General features: G+C 39.9%; 1 protein-coding gene across 2 annotated transcripts; it reads right to left on the bottom strand.

Annotated features, from left to right (window-relative positions):
* Positions 1–1,537: 1,537 nt before the first annotated feature.
* On the bottom strand, positions 1,538–16,879 carry CCT8 (chaperonin containing TCP1 subunit 8). Of its 2 annotated transcripts, XM_043593779.1 has the most exons (16): positions 16,693–16,842; positions 13,741–13,831; positions 12,823–12,902; positions 10,833–10,982; positions 10,194–10,374; positions 9,775–9,836; positions 8,760–8,897; positions 7,218–7,396; positions 6,438–6,504; positions 6,272–6,359; positions 6,075–6,190; positions 5,641–5,712; positions 5,398–5,562; positions 4,975–5,094; positions 2,081–2,185; positions 1,538–1,760 (listed from the first exon to the last, which is right to left on the bottom strand). In XM_043593779.1, exons 1-15 carry the CDS (start codon positions 16,750–16,752, stop codon positions 2,093–2,095), a joined length of 1,662 nt encoding a protein of 553 aa, XP_043449714.1. In that variant the 5' UTR covers positions 16,753–16,842; the 3' UTR covers positions 1,538–1,760; positions 2,081–2,092. The 2 variants fall into 2 exon arrangements, with proteins under 2 accessions (XP_043449714.1, XP_043449716.1); XM_043593781.1 differs by lacking the exon at positions 2,081–2,185 and having other exon boundaries at positions 16,693–16,879.
* Positions 16,880–17,406: the final 527 nt, after the last annotated feature.

Below are 17,406 nucleotides of genomic sequence, written 5' to 3'. Positions count from 1 at the left end.
TGAGCCCGGAGCCCGACGCGGGGCTCAAACTCACGGACCGTGAGATCGTGACCTGGCTGAAGTCGGACGCTTAACTGCGCCACCCAGGCGCCCCTTAAATGTATTTTTAAAAAGTGTTGACTTTAGGGGCGCCTGGGTGGCGCAGTCGGTTAAGCGTCCGACTTCAGCCAGGTCACGATCTCACGGTCCGTGAGTTTGAGCCCCGCGTCGGGCTCCGGGCTCATGGCTCGGAGCCTGGAGCCTGTTTCCGATTCTGTGTCTCCCTCTCTCTCTGCCCCTCCCCTGTTCATGCTCTGTCTCTCTCTGTCCCCAAAATAAATAAACATTGAAAAAAAAAAAAAATTAAAAAAAAAAAAAGTGTTGACTTTATAAGCAGACATTAGATAATGGCAGTAGTACGTACTTGGAAGAAGTCTCTTACCCACAATTCTGCTGACACCATACAGTGTACATAAGCTGGGGTGTAGGCCTGACTGCTCTTTCTCTGTGAACAGACCCAAAGTAGACACTCCTGCGACTCTTAATTCAGTACCAGGTCCCCTTAATGCCAGCATGCCAGAGAAAGTCTGCGAACTGTCCTTTTACCCAAGCGAGCCAGCATCTCGAAGTTGCGTGCAATCCTAAACCTCAAGGCTCAGCCTCCGCTCTCTAAACTTCCATTACTCTCAACACTTACTACCTAAGACCCAGTGAGTCTTACTGCTTCCAAAATTTCCTTTCAAATACCAAAAACATCATTTTTTAAAAAAATGTAACTTTTTATTTTTTAACGTTTATTCATTTTGAGAGTGCATGCGGGGGAGGGGGAGACACTCCCAAGCAGGCCCTGTGCTGTCAGCCCAAGCCCAACCCGAGGCTCCATCTCACAAACAGACCAGGACTTGAGCAGAAATACAGAGTCAGATGCTGAACCGACTGAACCACCCAGGCACCTTCAAAATGTTACTCAAAGACCAAAGATTATTACGTGACCAAGACATAGGAGTTAACACACGTCCCATAAAATCAGTTGACCTTTCATAAGTTTTTTCAAAACTCCTTACTGATCTTAAAAAATAAGATCTACTTTACAAAAACCGAATTTCTATTAGCAGATATGTTTTCAGTGGTATTACAACTGTCTTTATACTACACTACTCGACTATTTTAACTAAGCCATTCAACAAATGGGTATTAAAAACACGTCCTCTCAAGTCTTAGAATTCCCAGAGCAGAGATGTGAAAAAAACCCTGAAATCCAGTCTGGGGGTTGACAGACTTCCTGCAAAGGAACAGATATCAAATATTTTTGGCCCTGTAGGTCACTTGGTCTCTATCATGACTACTTCATTGCCATTTCCTTGCAGGAAACAGCCATAGACTATATGTAAATACAGAAACATGGCTGTAGGCAAACAGGCAGCAGGCCAGATACACACAGGAACAGGCCCCTAATTACTTAAGTGGCTTGCCTTCAGTCCCACAGCTAATTTCATTACCAAGGTTGAGACAAACAGGTCATTTACATCCAAGAACGGTGCTCATCAGACTATGAGGCTTTGATAGCAACATGTTTTATTTATCATCCAGGTGAGGATATAAACACAAAACGCTTCTTAATTTAAGGAGAATACGAAAACATCAGGCAATTCCTAGACTATTACTACAAACGTAGTCTTCACCTACAGTAAAAACTAAGGCAGTCAATCATTTTGGTCATCATCCCAGTCTTTCTTCCCACTTGGAGGTTTGGGCCCACCGGCTGGTTTTGCCATGATGATCTGAGAAAACAAAACCATAAGCACATACTTAAAACTAAACCTTTAAAATGAAGAGAAAATATTTTTCTGAGGCTGATTCAAGATGAAGCAATCATCTCAACATAAGCGATCTGTTATAAACTGCTTATGAGGCTCTATCAACATCAAGTTGTTAGCTTCCAGCAAAGCGTTTCCTGCTTTTATGACATGAATGGCCACACGATCCATGCACGTTAGTAAAGGGCATTTTGAGACACGCACTTCAAGAACTCAATGGCCCTGTGAGCCGAATGTGAAAAATATCTGCATGCATTACTAGTATAAATCCGTCAGCTCGGCACCTGATTTGCTACTTATATATGAAGTTCGTCTTGCCAACCATCTTTATCCCAATTTCCTTGTGGTTTAGGAGCTTTAGGTCCACCTGCCAGTTTTGCCATTATAATCTAAAGTGGTTGGTACATAAACAAGTATGTATAAAAATTTAATACTGAAATTTCCTAGTACCTGTAAAATGAAAACCATTCAAGTGGTAGGAAGTGTGTATTCAAAAAACGTTACCCAAGTAGGTAGACTTCCCTGGTAACTTAAAAGAACACAGCAGGAAACCTCTAATTTACCTAGAATGCATTAACCGAGTACTTTGCAAATATAACCATCTAGCATTTTTAAAGGATTCGTTTGGAGAAAAAAGCGGGTGGTGGCAACTCTGGGTTCAAATAAATTTGGGAGAAGCTAAATTAGCTTCCTCAAAGTGGAACTCTCAAACTCTAATCTACATTCTGAATCTCAAAACTGTAAACAGTATTCTTTGCTTCCCAAATTGACAGGACTGAGATCTTTCTGTACAACATCAAGGGGTTGGGGATGTGTCTCAAGCAACACTAAACTGTAAAACATCTTCACTAACACTTCCAACAGATTCAGCACCCCTTTTCAGAAGCTTCTGGAGGAAATCTAACCTTGAAATCCTTGGAGTAACATTTTACTAATGAGATTAAGTTCAGACTGAATTAAAGGCACTAAGGACAATTTTAGAACCTAAGTGTAGCTTGATTAAAAAAGACAGCCAGAACAACAGTTCTCAAGCTGGTAGGCACCAATCATTGCAGAGCTTATTTGAAACATACTCCTGGGGTGCCTGGGTGGCTCAGTCAGTTAAGCATCTGACTTTGGCTCAGGTCATGATCTCATGGTCCGTGAGTTCGAGCCCCGCGTTGTGCTCTGTGCTGACAGCTCAGAGCCTGGAGCCTGCTTCAGATTCTGTGTCTCCCTCTTCCTCTCCCCCTCCCCTGGCTCATGCTCTCAGAAACCAACATTAAAAAAAAAGATAATAAAAAAATAAACTCCTGGCCTTCTTCCAGAGTTTCTAACTCAGTGGGACTGCTTAGGGGCCTGAGGATTTATATATAATTTTTCGCGTTCTTAGGTTATCTTGATGCTGTTGATTTGGGGACTATATCTTGACAACTACTGAAATAAACACTCGAACAAAGATGAACCCAGCTCCACATTATCCAACACTTAAAACTTGATTTACATGTCCCTTTCCAGACTATGTACTATGCAAAATTAGAACTATTAAAGAGTACAAGTTCACTATAGTTATTAACAAACTGGTTATTGATAGTCATGGGTTCTTCAGATCATGTATTTTAGCAAAGACCAGGGACACATAACAACGAACATCCTCTACTGTAAAACAGAGACTTCCCAGTTTAAAACCAAAACTGACAAGTGTCTTTGTGATCAAGGAACTTGTATTATTACAATTATTATGTCATTTGGGTAATGGACATTCAAAAAAGTTCCTCTATTAGAATTCCGGATTACCTCATGCTTCAATATACTCAGCTTCCCCTGTCCCTTTCTATTTTAAGTTTCCCCTATTAGCCACATGCTAATTTTTAAAGCAACCATTTCCTTAGGCTTCTATTATCATTTCAGAACTCCAAAACCACATTCTTCCACTGAAAATTACCTAAATTTACTGATATAAAAACACCCATTAGTAAATCCAGTACATGAACATCCAATTTATTTCCAATGGGTTGAAATTGGACATCCAGCTCCATTTTCTGGTCATCTCAACCTAGGAAAAAATTGTTCTTCCTCTTACTGAGATGGAATGTTTGCTGTAATTACCACGAACTAGTCCTTGTTATGCCTAGAGTAAGTCTAATTTCCTTCTCGTTTAGTTTTTACCTACAACTTGCTTCTCCCAAAATTAATTTGGCATGATTTCCACCTAATGAATCTGCCCTAGGCCCCTTGCAATTGCAATTTTCCATTAAGTATTTACAAATAGTTTATTGCTTAATAATCAGTTCAAGAAATCTGCAAGAAAATGGAATGCACTGTTTTACTAGAAAACATCTTTTTGAAAAACTTTGAATTCAAGCTTATATCTGAACCTACCATTTTCCTCTGTGCCACAATCTCCCTCCCACTACCCTCTTGGAAAAACAAAAAGGTCAAAAATACTATGATTTTTAACACTTTTCTTTTAGTTCCTTCAAGATATAATTTGTCACACCCAGAAGAACTTTAAACACATATATTCTACCTCCATGCACAAGTAGAGGTTTCGTTTTCCTTAAAGTTGGTGGCACACATGTGTTTCAGGGCTTTATGGGCCTTTCACATTCCACATTACACAGTAAACTCCCTCTCCAGACTGTATAAAGAGATCCTTAGGCTTGGGGCGCCTGGGTGGCGCAGTCGGTTAAGCGTCCGACTTCAGCCAGGTCCCGATCTCACGGTCCGTGAGTTTGAGCCCCGCATCGGGCTCTGGGCTGATGGCTCAGAGCCTGGAGCCTGTTTCCGATTCTGTGTCTCCCTCTCTCTCTGCCCCTCCCCCGTTCATGCTCTGTCTCTCTCTGTCCCAAAAAAAATAAACGTTGAAAGAAAAATTAAAAAAAAAAAAAAAAAAAAAAAAAAGAGATCCTTAGGCTGAAAAAAGTCCGAAAACCATAAACCTTAAGTTTGTTTTAACGATTACAGTTTAAAAATGGCAGAAGTTTCTTTCACTGGAAAGATCCTTTCAAATTAGTTGAAATACACTAAATACAATTTAAAACTGTAACAGAAAAAAATAAGTGGGTGGGGGGGGAACTTTAGAAACACACTTTAGAGTAGAATGAGAACTGTGCTATATTCTGGTTCCATAAAAATACACTACTGACCCACATGAAAATTAGTACTTTTAAAGATCAAAACTTCACTTGTAACTCACCTGATCCACCCTAAGTACAGTGACAGCAGCATTTGTAGCCAGTTTGATAGCCCAGTATTTTCCCAAGTAAGTGTCTAGAATACCAGCTTCCAACATGTCCTTTACAGCGGGAACTTCAGCCTGTTGGTACAAAACAATTTTCACTCCTTCACTCTAAATTCTTATGTGAAAATTAACTCAGTAACAAAACCCCAGGGCTCTTTGCCTGAAGTTGCCAGGCAAAAGTCCTCTCCTACACACAATATAAAATAAAGACTACTTTAAGGAAAACCATAGACAAACTCTGTCAGAGCTCTTTGTTATGAAAATCATTTGCTTAAAAAATCAGAGCATTTTTGATTTTCTTTTAAACTTACTACTTCTATTTTTATATTACACATTCATGAAATAAAAGTTTAAATTCACATTTTTTTTTCCAAATACCTCAATATCTAATCCAACATTTTTATTTCCTTCTTGATGTACTGCATAAAGTTTAGAGATTACTTCATTGGCTTTCACTCCAGAATTTTCTGCCAGTGCCCGGGGAATAGCTTCAAATGCCTCTGCAAACTTCTTAATGGCATACTGTTCCAGTCCAGGACAGGTCTACAAGAAAAACGTGTTTAGTATTGTATTTTATTCAAGGAACATGAAGGAAGGCAATTTATACAGAGAAAGCTATACCTCTCCATATGACGTGATCTGTTTGGCTAATTCGATTTCCGTTGCGCCACCTCCGGGAACAAGACGTTTATCCTACAATATGTAGTTAAAAAAAAAAAAATTTTTTTTTTTTTTTTTTACTAAGAAGCAATTTATAGTTTCCTAATTTTCTCAGACTCCAGTACTCCAACCAGACTAGAGGTACTGTTACTCAAATTCTAATTACAAACTTTGTAAAAATGGAATAATCTGGGCAAATTACTTTACTGTACGTAGGGTCTGGTATATGAAAGAGGAGAACCAAAGTGAGGAATGGGAGCAGCACACAATACCTCATCTGCATGTCCACAGATGTAGCACTAAGAACATGCTTAAGCAACTGAAGGTATATTTAACTCAAGAACAACCATAAACTACCTTTAACAGTTACAATTAAGATCACTGCTAATACTAACCCTTGTGAGAACTTTGAAAGTATTAACACCGTCATCTACTGCCCTTTCTATATCATCCATCAGATTGTCTGTAGAGCCTCGAAGCACAATGGTAGAAATGGCACCATCTTCCTTTTCTGTCAATAAATTTAAAAATATTACTACAAGCAAATGAACAGCCCCCACTTAAATAAACATACTTTGCCATCTCCACATACCATGCTTAAAAACCACCACCTGTGTGTCTCCAACTTCTGAGAGATAAACACTGTCACAGTGTCCCATTTCTTCAAGGACAGGAGGAGTCTGTAAGAAAGGGACTATTGTAAAACAAAGTAATTCCAATACATTCTACTATCTTTTAATGTTGTCCAAAATACATACCAATCTAGGAAGAGCTGTAGCACCAACTGTTTTACATAGTCTTCTGAGATCCCATTTGGAATTCAACCTTTAAAAAAACCCGAAGACCTTAATGAAAATTTTAACACCATTAGGTGCCACAACAAAATAGAGATGAAACAGAAACCGTACACTGGTCCCCAAAAGTCACATTTTTTTGATCCTGAATTTAAGCTCAGAACAGGTCTGGACAGCACAGTGTAATCCACACACGGGTGTATACGGCAGTGTTCTAGAATTGGGAAAATTCAAGTTTCAGTAGAATGTCACAAGTTCTAGTTCTAAAACATTAAGGAAGGCCTGGTATACAGAAAACTTGCTATACTCTGGGCAAGCGCATGAGCTGTGAGGAAGAGGAGTGATTTATGCTGCAGATTTGGTTTGGAGGTGGGAACGGGTAGGTCAGGTGTCTGGTGTGCCCCACAAATGGGTTCAAAGGTTAAAAATGACATTCTTGATCCCACACTCTGACAGTGTGTACCAGGCTTGCGTCTGGTCTCTAATGTTGTTTCTTTTGTCTGGAATGCTTTTCCCTCTTCCTCTTCAAGTAACATGTTGATTGCTCCACCTCTCAGTGCAAATGTAAGCTTTCTCACAGGTGTTTCCTGTCTCTCTAGATCAAGTTAAGTCCTGCTTTTGGAGCCAAGATGTTATATTTGCCCTTTTGTAACAGGCATGAATTCACCATATATTGAATGTGTTTTGTGTTTCACCAGCAAAGGGCCTTTTACTATACAGGTTAATGGAACACAGCAGTCTTACCTCACCAACATGATATTGTACTTGTTGGCGTAATGAAGAGCCATGTCTGCCACTTTGCCACCTGTTACGATGACATTTGCACCGGTATCAGCTATAGCTTTCACTTGTGCATCCATGAGATTCTCTTCTCCCCTACTAAAATTCATCAATTCTTCAGCAGTCTTTATCAGCACTGTTCCCTAGTAAGACAAACATGCTCTTAAGAACCATTTTAGTACCTTGGTGTCCGAAGTCACGGGGTAACATTTTACTGAAGAAATATTTGGGGAAAATAATGAGATTATACATGCATTATGAAATACAAAGTATGTATGAAACTCAGCTTATTCCTAGACCCCCCCCCACTCCCAAAACCGATGCATTTTCCTCTTTGACAGGCACTTTGATGGAGTAGTTGGGAGAAATACTTACACCTATTTTAGATATATTGGGCAGGTGTCTTGGCATTTGTCTTTTGACAAACATCAACTAGCGTACCAAAACAACCACACTGGTTCTGAATTTTTTTTCTAGAATATGGACTCAATGACTCTTCCTGGCCTGTCTCCAACCTGTGGAACTTTTACAACTATGAACTCAGATTTTAAGAATTCTAGGGACAAAGACGGAAGTGACCTATAAACAAGAACTTCAAACTTCGTAACATGTATTTTTAAAAACAAACCTATCAATTTCAAATTACAGTGGCATATTTTGTTTCAGGATGCTATAGGACCTCAATATTAAAATACATTAAGGAAGAGCACATAAGTATTTGTATTCAGTGAGCATTTTACTTGCCGAGCATATAAGAACATGCTGTATAAGAAGAGCTGTATACTAGAACATAACACTGCCACCATTTCACGTTTCAAATTTAGTATCTGAATTAAGTATTCAGAAAAGAAAGGGAATCTGACTTTAAAAAGCAGTTATAGGGGCGCCTGGGTGGCTCAGTCGGTTAAGCATCTGACTTCTACTCAGGTCATGATCTCGTGGTCTGTGAGTTTGAGCCCTGCCTCGGGCTCTGTGCTGACAGCTCAGAGCCTGGAGACTGCTTCTGATTCTGTGTCTCCCCCTCTCTCTGCCCCTCCCCCTTCACGCTGTGTCTCTCTCTCTCCTTCAAAAATAAATAAACGTCAAAAAAAATTTTTTTTTAAAGCAGATATATAATCCTGGGGCATCCGGGTGCCTCAGACAGTTGAGTGTCTGACTCTGGATTTTGGCTCAGGTCATGATCCCACGGTTTCAGGGGATCGAGCCCTGCGTTGGGCTCTGTGCTGATAGTGCAGAGCCTGCTTGGGATTGTCTCTCCCTGATTCTCCCTTGTTCTCTCTCAAAATAAGTAAATAAATACTCCTGTAACATATATATACACATACATGTATATATACACATACATATGAGTGTATATATGTGTATGCGTATGTGTGTGTGATGCTACAATCTTCCATAATTATGTAGTATTCACTGAAGAGCACAATCTCCACTTAAAAATCATAAAATGTTAATCCGAACGGGCAACCCCAAATTTTTACTTTTAAGGTTTTGAAGTCTACATACCTTAGTTTCAGTTATCATGCCATCAAAAGGACAAGAATACACTGCTATTTTTGCACTTTTGACAGATGTTACATCACCTTCAGTTTCCTTCTTAAAAACCATGCCATGCAATACTGAAGAGGAATAGATACCAGAACCCTAAGGAATTGAATACCAAAATCATCAGTGATCTCATGAAAATAACATCAGGGCTCAGTTGTTAATTCTTCATGTACCAAAAATAACTTTTTCCACATAACATAATATGCCAAGGGGTGACTCCTGGGAATAAGGAGTGGGGTGGTGGATGTAAAACACATCAGTCTACTTAAGGTACAAACCACTCTGAGAATGAGCTATTAATGAAAGGGGGGCCTTCAGGGTACCGGGAACAACCAAGGACTGAGAATAACTCTTCTAAGTCATTCATTCACTCACTCACCAAATACCTGGTGCCAATGTACTAGGCACAGCTGTTAGCACTGGGGACAGGAGACGGAACAAAGCAGTACAAGTGTCAGAAAAGGCACAGCATCTATGCATGCATGAGCGTGCACACAGATACACACACACCCTTGTATTTACGTAAGCTAAACTCAACTCCAATCACAGGTTTTACTACAGGAAGCACTAAATTTTTTAAATACAAAATACTCTTATTTCAATACTAACAACAGTAACATGTGAGTTCTATTATTGTAGATCAACAGAACATCTCATTCAAAACTGGTTCTGAAGGTTATGGTTTTAATTCAGCACACATGAAGAATTCAAAACACATAATATTTGATGCATTATTCTCAACCTTCAAAGTTGTGATGGAAAAATGATGATTTCATAAGGAGATAATACATCAAACACCCTTTAAAATTTAATAGTAGTATTACAACCTCCAAATACCAAAATGTTACAAATGTAACAAAGTCCTAAATGTTCAAAATCTGAGGTAAAATTTGGGTTTTGATAAACACATACATTTTTTTTTGCAAAATATAATGGACCTATTAGACAACACTTATGCATTTTCTAAACTTACCAGAATCTTACAGACTCTGATGTTATCAACATTGAAATGGCCGGAATCAGGGAAAATAGACACTGTTTAAGAAAACGAGACACGTCAAAAGATGCATGGAGACAACAAAGAAAATATCTTAGTCTCATTAAAATATTTTTAGTTTGGGGGCGCGTGGGTGGCGCAGTCGGTTAAGCGTTCGACTTCAGCCAGGTCACAATCTCGCGGTCCGTGAGTTCGAGCCCCGCGTCGGGCTCTGGGCTGATGGCTCGGAGCCTGGAGCCTGTTTCCGATTCTGTGTCTCCCTCTCTCTCTGCCCCTCCCCCGTTCATGCTCTGTCTCTCTCTGTCCCAAAAAAATAAATAAACGTTGAAAAAAAAAATTAAAAAAAAAAAAAAAATTTTTAGGTTGGATCTTTTCATTTACTGAGATTTACTCACCACATGCCTGAGCAATGAGCTTGGCCAGAAACACTTCATTGCCGTACTGTTTACTCATTATGGAGGTATGAAGCACAGATGACACTTCATCAACATCTCGAAGATTTTTTGCAGAACAACAAACTAAATCCGGAAGAATCTCATGGGCTTTTCTGCAGGCTATTTCATAACCTTCTATGACCTTAAATGTAAAAAGCCAAAGTGTTTCTTCAGAAGACACAATTTTGACATGACTTTAAAATATAGCTTATTTTGGTACCCCAACGAATATGGGTATTTGTTTTCCATATAAAATGACAAAGCACACTTTGAGAACAGCATTCGTGGCAGGACGTGCTCATCACGAGTGTAGGCTTTTGTGATGGCCCGAAATTGAATGCTGTCACTTATTAGCTGTTAAGATCTTGAGTAAGATTTTTCTAAGTGTCACTTTCCTCATCTAAAATAAAAGAGAATTAATTTTCATTAATTTCTCATTATTCACACGATTCTTGTAAGGATGGAGTAAGATACTGCATAGACAGCACATGTACTACAATGCCTGGCACAGAGTAAACTGCTCAATGTTAACTATTACTACAACGATGACTCTATACAGGCACAAATTAAATCAAAGTACATTACAAAATGAACACTCGCCTCCGAAACCGAGAGCCCAATTCTCAGAAGCTCTTCAGCTAGTTCCAGAAGGGCTCCAGCAAACACCAGCACAAAGTTTGTGCCATCTCCAACCTCTTGCTCTTGCATGTGAGAAGCCATTACGATCATTTTTGCAGCAGGATGCTGTACCTGGTAGAAGGGGTTTGAATTTTGAAGTGCAAAACATTTGATCCTGAAAGCAACGTTAAGTTTTTCATTTTCATTTCTTTAAAAAAAAAATTTTTTTTTATTTTTACATATTTATATATTTTTGCCAGAGAGAGACAGAGAATGAGTCAGAGCACGAGCAGGGCAGGGGCAGAGAGGGAGGCACAGAATCCAAAGCAGGTTCCAGGCTCTGAGCTGTCAGCACAGCCTGATGCAGGGCTCGAACTCCCCAACTGCGAGATCGTGACCTGAGCTGAAACCTAGAGTTGGATGCTTATACAATTTAGCCACCCAGGTGCCCCTCATTTTCCATTTCTTCTTAAGCTAATACACTTCAATCTCCCTGTGGGCCAGGTAACTCCAAAATCACACTGCTACATACTATTCAGTGCGGTGGCCAGAAGACAGTCCCTATCCCTCAGAGACTATCAGCACAAATGCATCACTACAAATGCAAACAACCTGAAACTGCATCTTCTTTTGATGGCCAGTCACCCAGTACATACATCTCTGCACCTTAGTGGACATAAGGTGAAGAAAATTACATGTCCACTAAGTTAAAAAAGTAATTCCAAAAACCAAACCTAGGCATTAAAAACAAAAATAACCACCTCATTTAATCATGAGTCTCAATGCCTATGCACATTTCTATTGTAAGGAGTACCAATTGTGGCTTTTTAGAAGACAGAGGTTTCTTAAAAAAAAAAAAAAAAGTTATCAAGATTTTAAGTAGTCTATCCTTTGGATTTAGGGTTTAAAAACGAAGCAAGGAGTAACAACTGAGAGCGGTGAGAATACTACAAAGTTGACACTATGGTTTTTATTGAGCCAATATTTCCATCATGGCTGAGTAACTCCTGAGACCACCACAGCGTCCAACATTAACACTCACAAAGACTAATTCCTCCTCGTGGAATTAAATTTGTTTTGTTCACTACATTAACAATATTATTTAGTTATTTAAGCAGTTAGAGAAATGTTAACACACCTATAGTTTCATTTGAAAAGATTAAGCTACAATTCTCTAAGAGCTAAGTTCAGGACAATTTCTTGAAGGTGAAAACATCTTTCAACTACAGAGCAGCTAGACGAGGAATAGTTCTCTGATGTTCAGGTGCCAGACTTTACTTATAATTCTGCCTGCAGAATCTATTCTACACACTCTGCAATATCAAAACTGCAGGTAAGCAAAGCAAAATGCCTCCATTTTTGTGTTTCATTTTCACAAAGCCAAAGACCTGGTTTAATTTTTTTTTTTTTAAACCACTGTTTTAAGTATCAGCTGTTTCTGCATTTTTGAATAACTCACTTTGGTGTCATACTCTACAGAACGAGACAGCATACTCAATTTGATATGATTATGAGCAAATGTATTTTTATCACAAGCAAGCCTCCGTAAATTAAAACTTGGGAGATTTTTAAATTTAAGCGGCTAAAAAGTTAAAACTACATAATGAATTTTCAAGTTGGGAAAAAAATAGTCCCTTATTAGCCTAAGAGGTTTCTTCTATGTTAAAATATGTTTAATTTTGGGGGCACCTGGCTAACATAGTCGGTTAAGCGTCTCTCTGACTCTTGATCTCGGCTCAGGTCATGATCTCACAGTTTCTGAGTTTGAGCCCCACACTGGGCTCTGCGTTGATGGCATGGAGCCTGCTGGGGATTCTGTCTCTCCTTCTCTCTGCCCCTCAACCTGCTTGTGTGCTCGCTCTCTCTTTCTCCCTCCAAATAAATAAATAAACTTAAAAAATATATACATATACATATACACTCAATTTTTGACATCACCAAAACATTTCTTGGCTTCAAAGTAATGACCTACTTCTAGCTCTCTTAAAATAGTGGCTGCGTCGTTTGTCACAAACAACTTCTCCAGGTGGTTGATAACCATTTTGTTCATTCCTAAAAAAACAAAAAACAAAACACAGAAAAAAAAAGTTAGGGGGGGAAAATCGCTCAAATCCGTCTCCAAATACCCCCCAAAATTTAGTCAAGAAATATAAACTTGTATCTATTTCTTAAGGTAACTTTGTAAAAACTCAACACATATTATCTACTCTGGCACCCTAATGGAACCCCCGTCATTATTCCTGTCCTTTCTAATCTCCTATAATGTTTACTTGGGAGGATGTCAATCTTCCCATAGTTTTGTTCAATAAATGTAAATTACATTAACATGTAGAAAAGACCAAAAAAATCTAGTTTTGGGGCGCCTGGGTGGCTCAGTTAACTGTCTGGCTTGATTTCAGCTCAGATTATGACCTCAGTTTGTAGGTTCGAGCCCTGCATCAAGCTTTGTGCTGACAGTGTGGAGCCTGCTTGGGATTCTCTCTCTCCCTCTCTTGCTGCCCCTCCCCCCACAAAATAAATAAACATTAGAAAAAAAAGTATAGTTTTATTGCTTTCCATACATTTGTGTCAATTAAATTCAGTTGACGGTAGGAGGCAAGAGAGATTTCCTCCCTTACATCAGATACCATATCTCAATGGTGAAAGCTCCGTAATTTTTCTATCCTCTCAATATGATAAAAATTAACATTCTGATTCCTATTTTTCTAAAGAGATATGAGTTGTTGATTAAAAACTGAAAACATTACACTGGTGGCAATAAACTATACAATTACTTTTGTATTATGGCTAAAACTCAGTGTATGTATCATATTCTCACAGAGTAAGTTGGAAGAAGCTAGCACACAAAATTCTAGTATTGTATCTTTTAAAACATGAATTTAAAAATTACCGTTTGGTCCATATGCTGTACGAGTTGTTTGGGCAAGCTCCTTGCAAGCCTGTATGTTCCTGTATACAGCCTCTTCTAATCCTGAAAAATGCTGTAAAATAAACCAAAAACAAAAACACTTCTGATTAGACAAAACAGTGAAACACAATAATCTTCTTCATCTGTAAAATGGGGATAATAATAGTACCTACCTCACAGGACTGTTGAAAAAAAAATCAAGCAAGGTTTATGTATGTAAAGCATGGTGCTTCAAATGATCCGTAAATTTGCTCACTGGTTGAATATAATGACATTTTCAGAGACCACATGTATCTACTTACACGTCAAAACATAAATAAAGCATATATAAAAATGTATATATATATACACATATATATATAAAATATAAAGCATGTACATATTTTTAAATGTTGTGAAAAGTGCAAGAAAGAATGCTATGATCGATCAGCAAAAGATTAAGATATTTTAGGTAAAAATACCTCTTCAGAGTTTATCATTACTTTTTGAAAAGTTGAAATATGGTATATTTCTTTTATTGTTAGGAGCCTGATCATCATAAAACCATCAGTTTTCCGATCCCTGGGAAATCCCACTTAACACACCTGCTGCCCAAATGTTTAGTATCCTGACTGCTGAACGCTCTTGTGAATTGCAACACAATTCCAATGCGTATACATTGAAAAATTGCTGAACTGCTCACAATACGAAAATTCTCAAATTTTACACTGGACTTCTTTTAGAATTGAGATTTACATGTAGCTTCAGATGGGTTTCATGAGCTTCCAGTTTGTTCATGTGAACATTTTTATACAGTTGCTACGCCCAATAAAGGAGCCACTGGTCACATGTGGTTAAATTGCAAGTAATTAAAATTAAAAATTCGGTTTCTCCACTGCAGTAGCCACAGTTCAAGTGTCCAGTAGCCACATGCGGCTCACGGATACTGTATCAGAATGAATATAGAATACTTCCATCATTGAAGAGCTTCTAGGAGACAGTTCTATCCTAGGCCATAAGATGTGGCTTTTATACTACTCATAAAAGGAACTGTCATCCAAACGAGGTGAATAATCATTACTTTAGAAGTAGTGTCTTCAGAGTCAAGGGTTGACGGACTCTTATGAAAGCATTTAGTCTGGCCTGGCTTACACTCTAGTTTTTTCCCTTTACCCGTTCTCTGAGGAACAGCCATGTGATCATAAATCAGATCCCATTAATGGTCTGCCGTCACTCTTAGGGTAAAATGTAAATCCCTCCTGAAGGCTACAAGGTCCTATATGTTCTGGTCCTAACCTACAGCTCCTCTAAAGTCATCTCTCACCATTTTTGCTTTCCCTTGATGAGCTTCAACCTCATTACCTCTCTTGCTGTTTTAACAGGTCAAACTCATTTCATCCTCAAGGCCTTTATACTTACTGGTTTTTCAGCCTGGAATACTGCCCTCTTTAACCTTGGCTGATTCTTTGTCACTTAGGACTAAGCTAAAAGTTCTTCCTTGAACATCTTATTTACTGGTTCTATCTATTCCTGACTCTTCCCTTTTTTGGGGGAGGCAGACTTGTTTACTTCATTCTCTACTATAGTACTTGCTATCTAATCTTTTTATTTATTTTTACTACAGTAGTCTTTATTTCCTTTATCATTATTTGAAATTATCCTGATTTGATCGTTTATTTCAGCCTCAAAATAAAAATTATGAAAAAGTTTCAATCTTTTTAAAGTAAGCAGTCCATGGGGCATCTGGGTGGCTCAGTTGGTTGAGTGACTTCGGATCAGGTCATGATCTCACAGCTCGTGAGTTCGAGCCCCGCATTGGGCTCTGCGTTCACAGTTCAGGGCTTGGTGGCTGCTTCGGACTTTGTGTCTCCCTCTCTCTGTCCCTCCCCTGCTTGCACTGTGCGTTGTCTCTCTCAAAAATAAAGAAACGTTAAAAAAAATTAAAGTGAGCAGTCCATGTCATTACCTGCAAAGCTGTTTTGCCCATATTTACATTAAACCTTGATATGTGATATGCTGTTATCCCAAAAGTGTATTCTGCAAACAATGACCTAGTTCCCTAAAACTGTTACTGTAAACTGCACGACAATAAATTAGATCTCTTTAACGAGGCACAGGGAATTTGGGGGTAAATAAAGCCAAGATTTGATTTGAACACAAGAGACAAATTTATCAGCAGTATATATTAAGATGTTTTACACAAATTATGCTCTTGAAATACATTCATAATCTGCGCATAAAACGAAGTCGTTTTAATTAGTCCAGGGTGTCTCTTACACTTACAAAGTCAGATAGTTACAAGTCAAAGGTACCATCTTTTGGTCAATTTAAAGATGAGGCAAGGAAGATCTGGGGGTTGGTTTTACATCAAGCCAGCTAACCTAAATTGGCATACAATCCATTTGGATTGAGTAACGTTTGTCCTACCACAACGCACTGCTGCCAACGAAACGGGGAGCCCTCTAATTCTCATCCGAAGGAAAACTGTCGAGAACTGGCCCCTGTCCCTCTTCTCTCCGAATTACCCCCTCCTTGAACAGTGTCAACTGGCTTCGCGATTCCCAAGCCTACATTATTCGACTTCACCCTCAAAACACCCTTTAAGGGTCGAGTGGCAAGTCAGCCCGGTTTTAGGGGTGGAGGGAAAATGCACGAACGGCTTTCCTTTTGCCCAGCGAGGAAACACAGAATACGAATCCTGCGGCCTTGCCTCTCTTGCTCCTTCTGCCCGTCGACCCTTCCCTGCATCGGGGAAGAAAGAAAATGCCCGCTCGCCTTAGTGGCCGAATCCCCTCCTTCGCCCCCACTTCACCGAACACCTCCCTTTCTGGAATCTTCTCTGCCTCCGACCGCTGTACCCAGGGAGCACACCCGGCCAGTTACCAGGCCCTTCTTCCCTCTAGCCGCCGCAGCCCTACGTCGACTCTCCTCCCTCTCCCTTCTTCCATTCCTTACCTTCGCCCCCTCCTTAAGCATCTGGGCAAAGCCCGGGGCCTTGGGGACGTGAAGCGCCATGGCCTCTGCAAATCGCCGTTCACGCGCTCGCTCAGAAGATCCCGGAGGAAGCGAGGGGCACGCAAAGCCTCCTGGGAACGCAGCGTGCGGCGACCTTACGCTCCTCCTTTCTTTCCAGCTGAGCCTGCCCCTTCCTTAGCCTCCTGGTCAGAAGCCTCGCGAGAAAAAGCAGTTCCCGCAGACAGAACTGAGTTGACGATCCTCGATCATGTCGATCGGTTAGGGCACTCGCAGGGCGGGCCTTTGGTCTTCTGGCTGGCGCACGCGCAAGCGGTCGGGCCGTTATGACTCGTTCCGATTTAACCCCTTTGCCAAGACTCCAAGGTCGGGACGTTTGATATTTGCCATCTGTGACCTGAAACCCACTCCTCCTAAGATTTAACTTGCACGAAATCTTCCAGACCCACCTACAACGTCAGGGCTGGTGTGCCCTTCCCCCCTCACCTCCAGGCAGAGCACCTTTCCCCCCCCCTCCCCCCCCAAATCTTTCTCTGGGCATCTGCTCTGTCTGTGAGAAGCGCGGGCGACTTAAAGGCGATAAATAAAATCTGTAAGAATAACTACACACCGAATGCTCATATGTGCCGGGCTCTGTGTTATTTAGGTGCGACATTTTAGCTAAGGGTCGATCTTACAAGTTAACTATTGCTATCT

This window comes from Prionailurus bengalensis, chromosome C2 (assembly GCF_016509475.1).
Source record: "Prionailurus bengalensis isolate Pbe53 chromosome C2, Fcat_Pben_1.1_paternal_pri, whole genome shotgun sequence".
Lineage (NCBI taxonomy): Eukaryota > Metazoa > Chordata > Mammalia > Carnivora > Felidae > Prionailurus > Prionailurus bengalensis.
This window is presented reverse-complemented; position numbering and strand designations above follow the sequence as displayed.

Excerpts from the sequence above, each read along its gene's own strand:
- CCT8 (XM_043593779.1), bottom strand. The coding sequence starts at position 16,752 with ATGGCGCTTCACGTCCCCAAGGCCCCGGGCTTTGCCCAGATGCTTAAG. Across the intron at positions 8,898-9,774 it reads TCAGAGTCTGTAAGATTCTG|GGTTCTGGTATCTATTCCTC; the intron begins GTAAGTTTAGAA and ends TCAATTCCTTAG. Across the intron at positions 5,713-6,074 it reads CTTTCAAAGTTCTCACAAGG|GATAAACGTCTTGTTCCCGG; the intron begins GTTAGTATTAGC and ends TACATATTGTAG.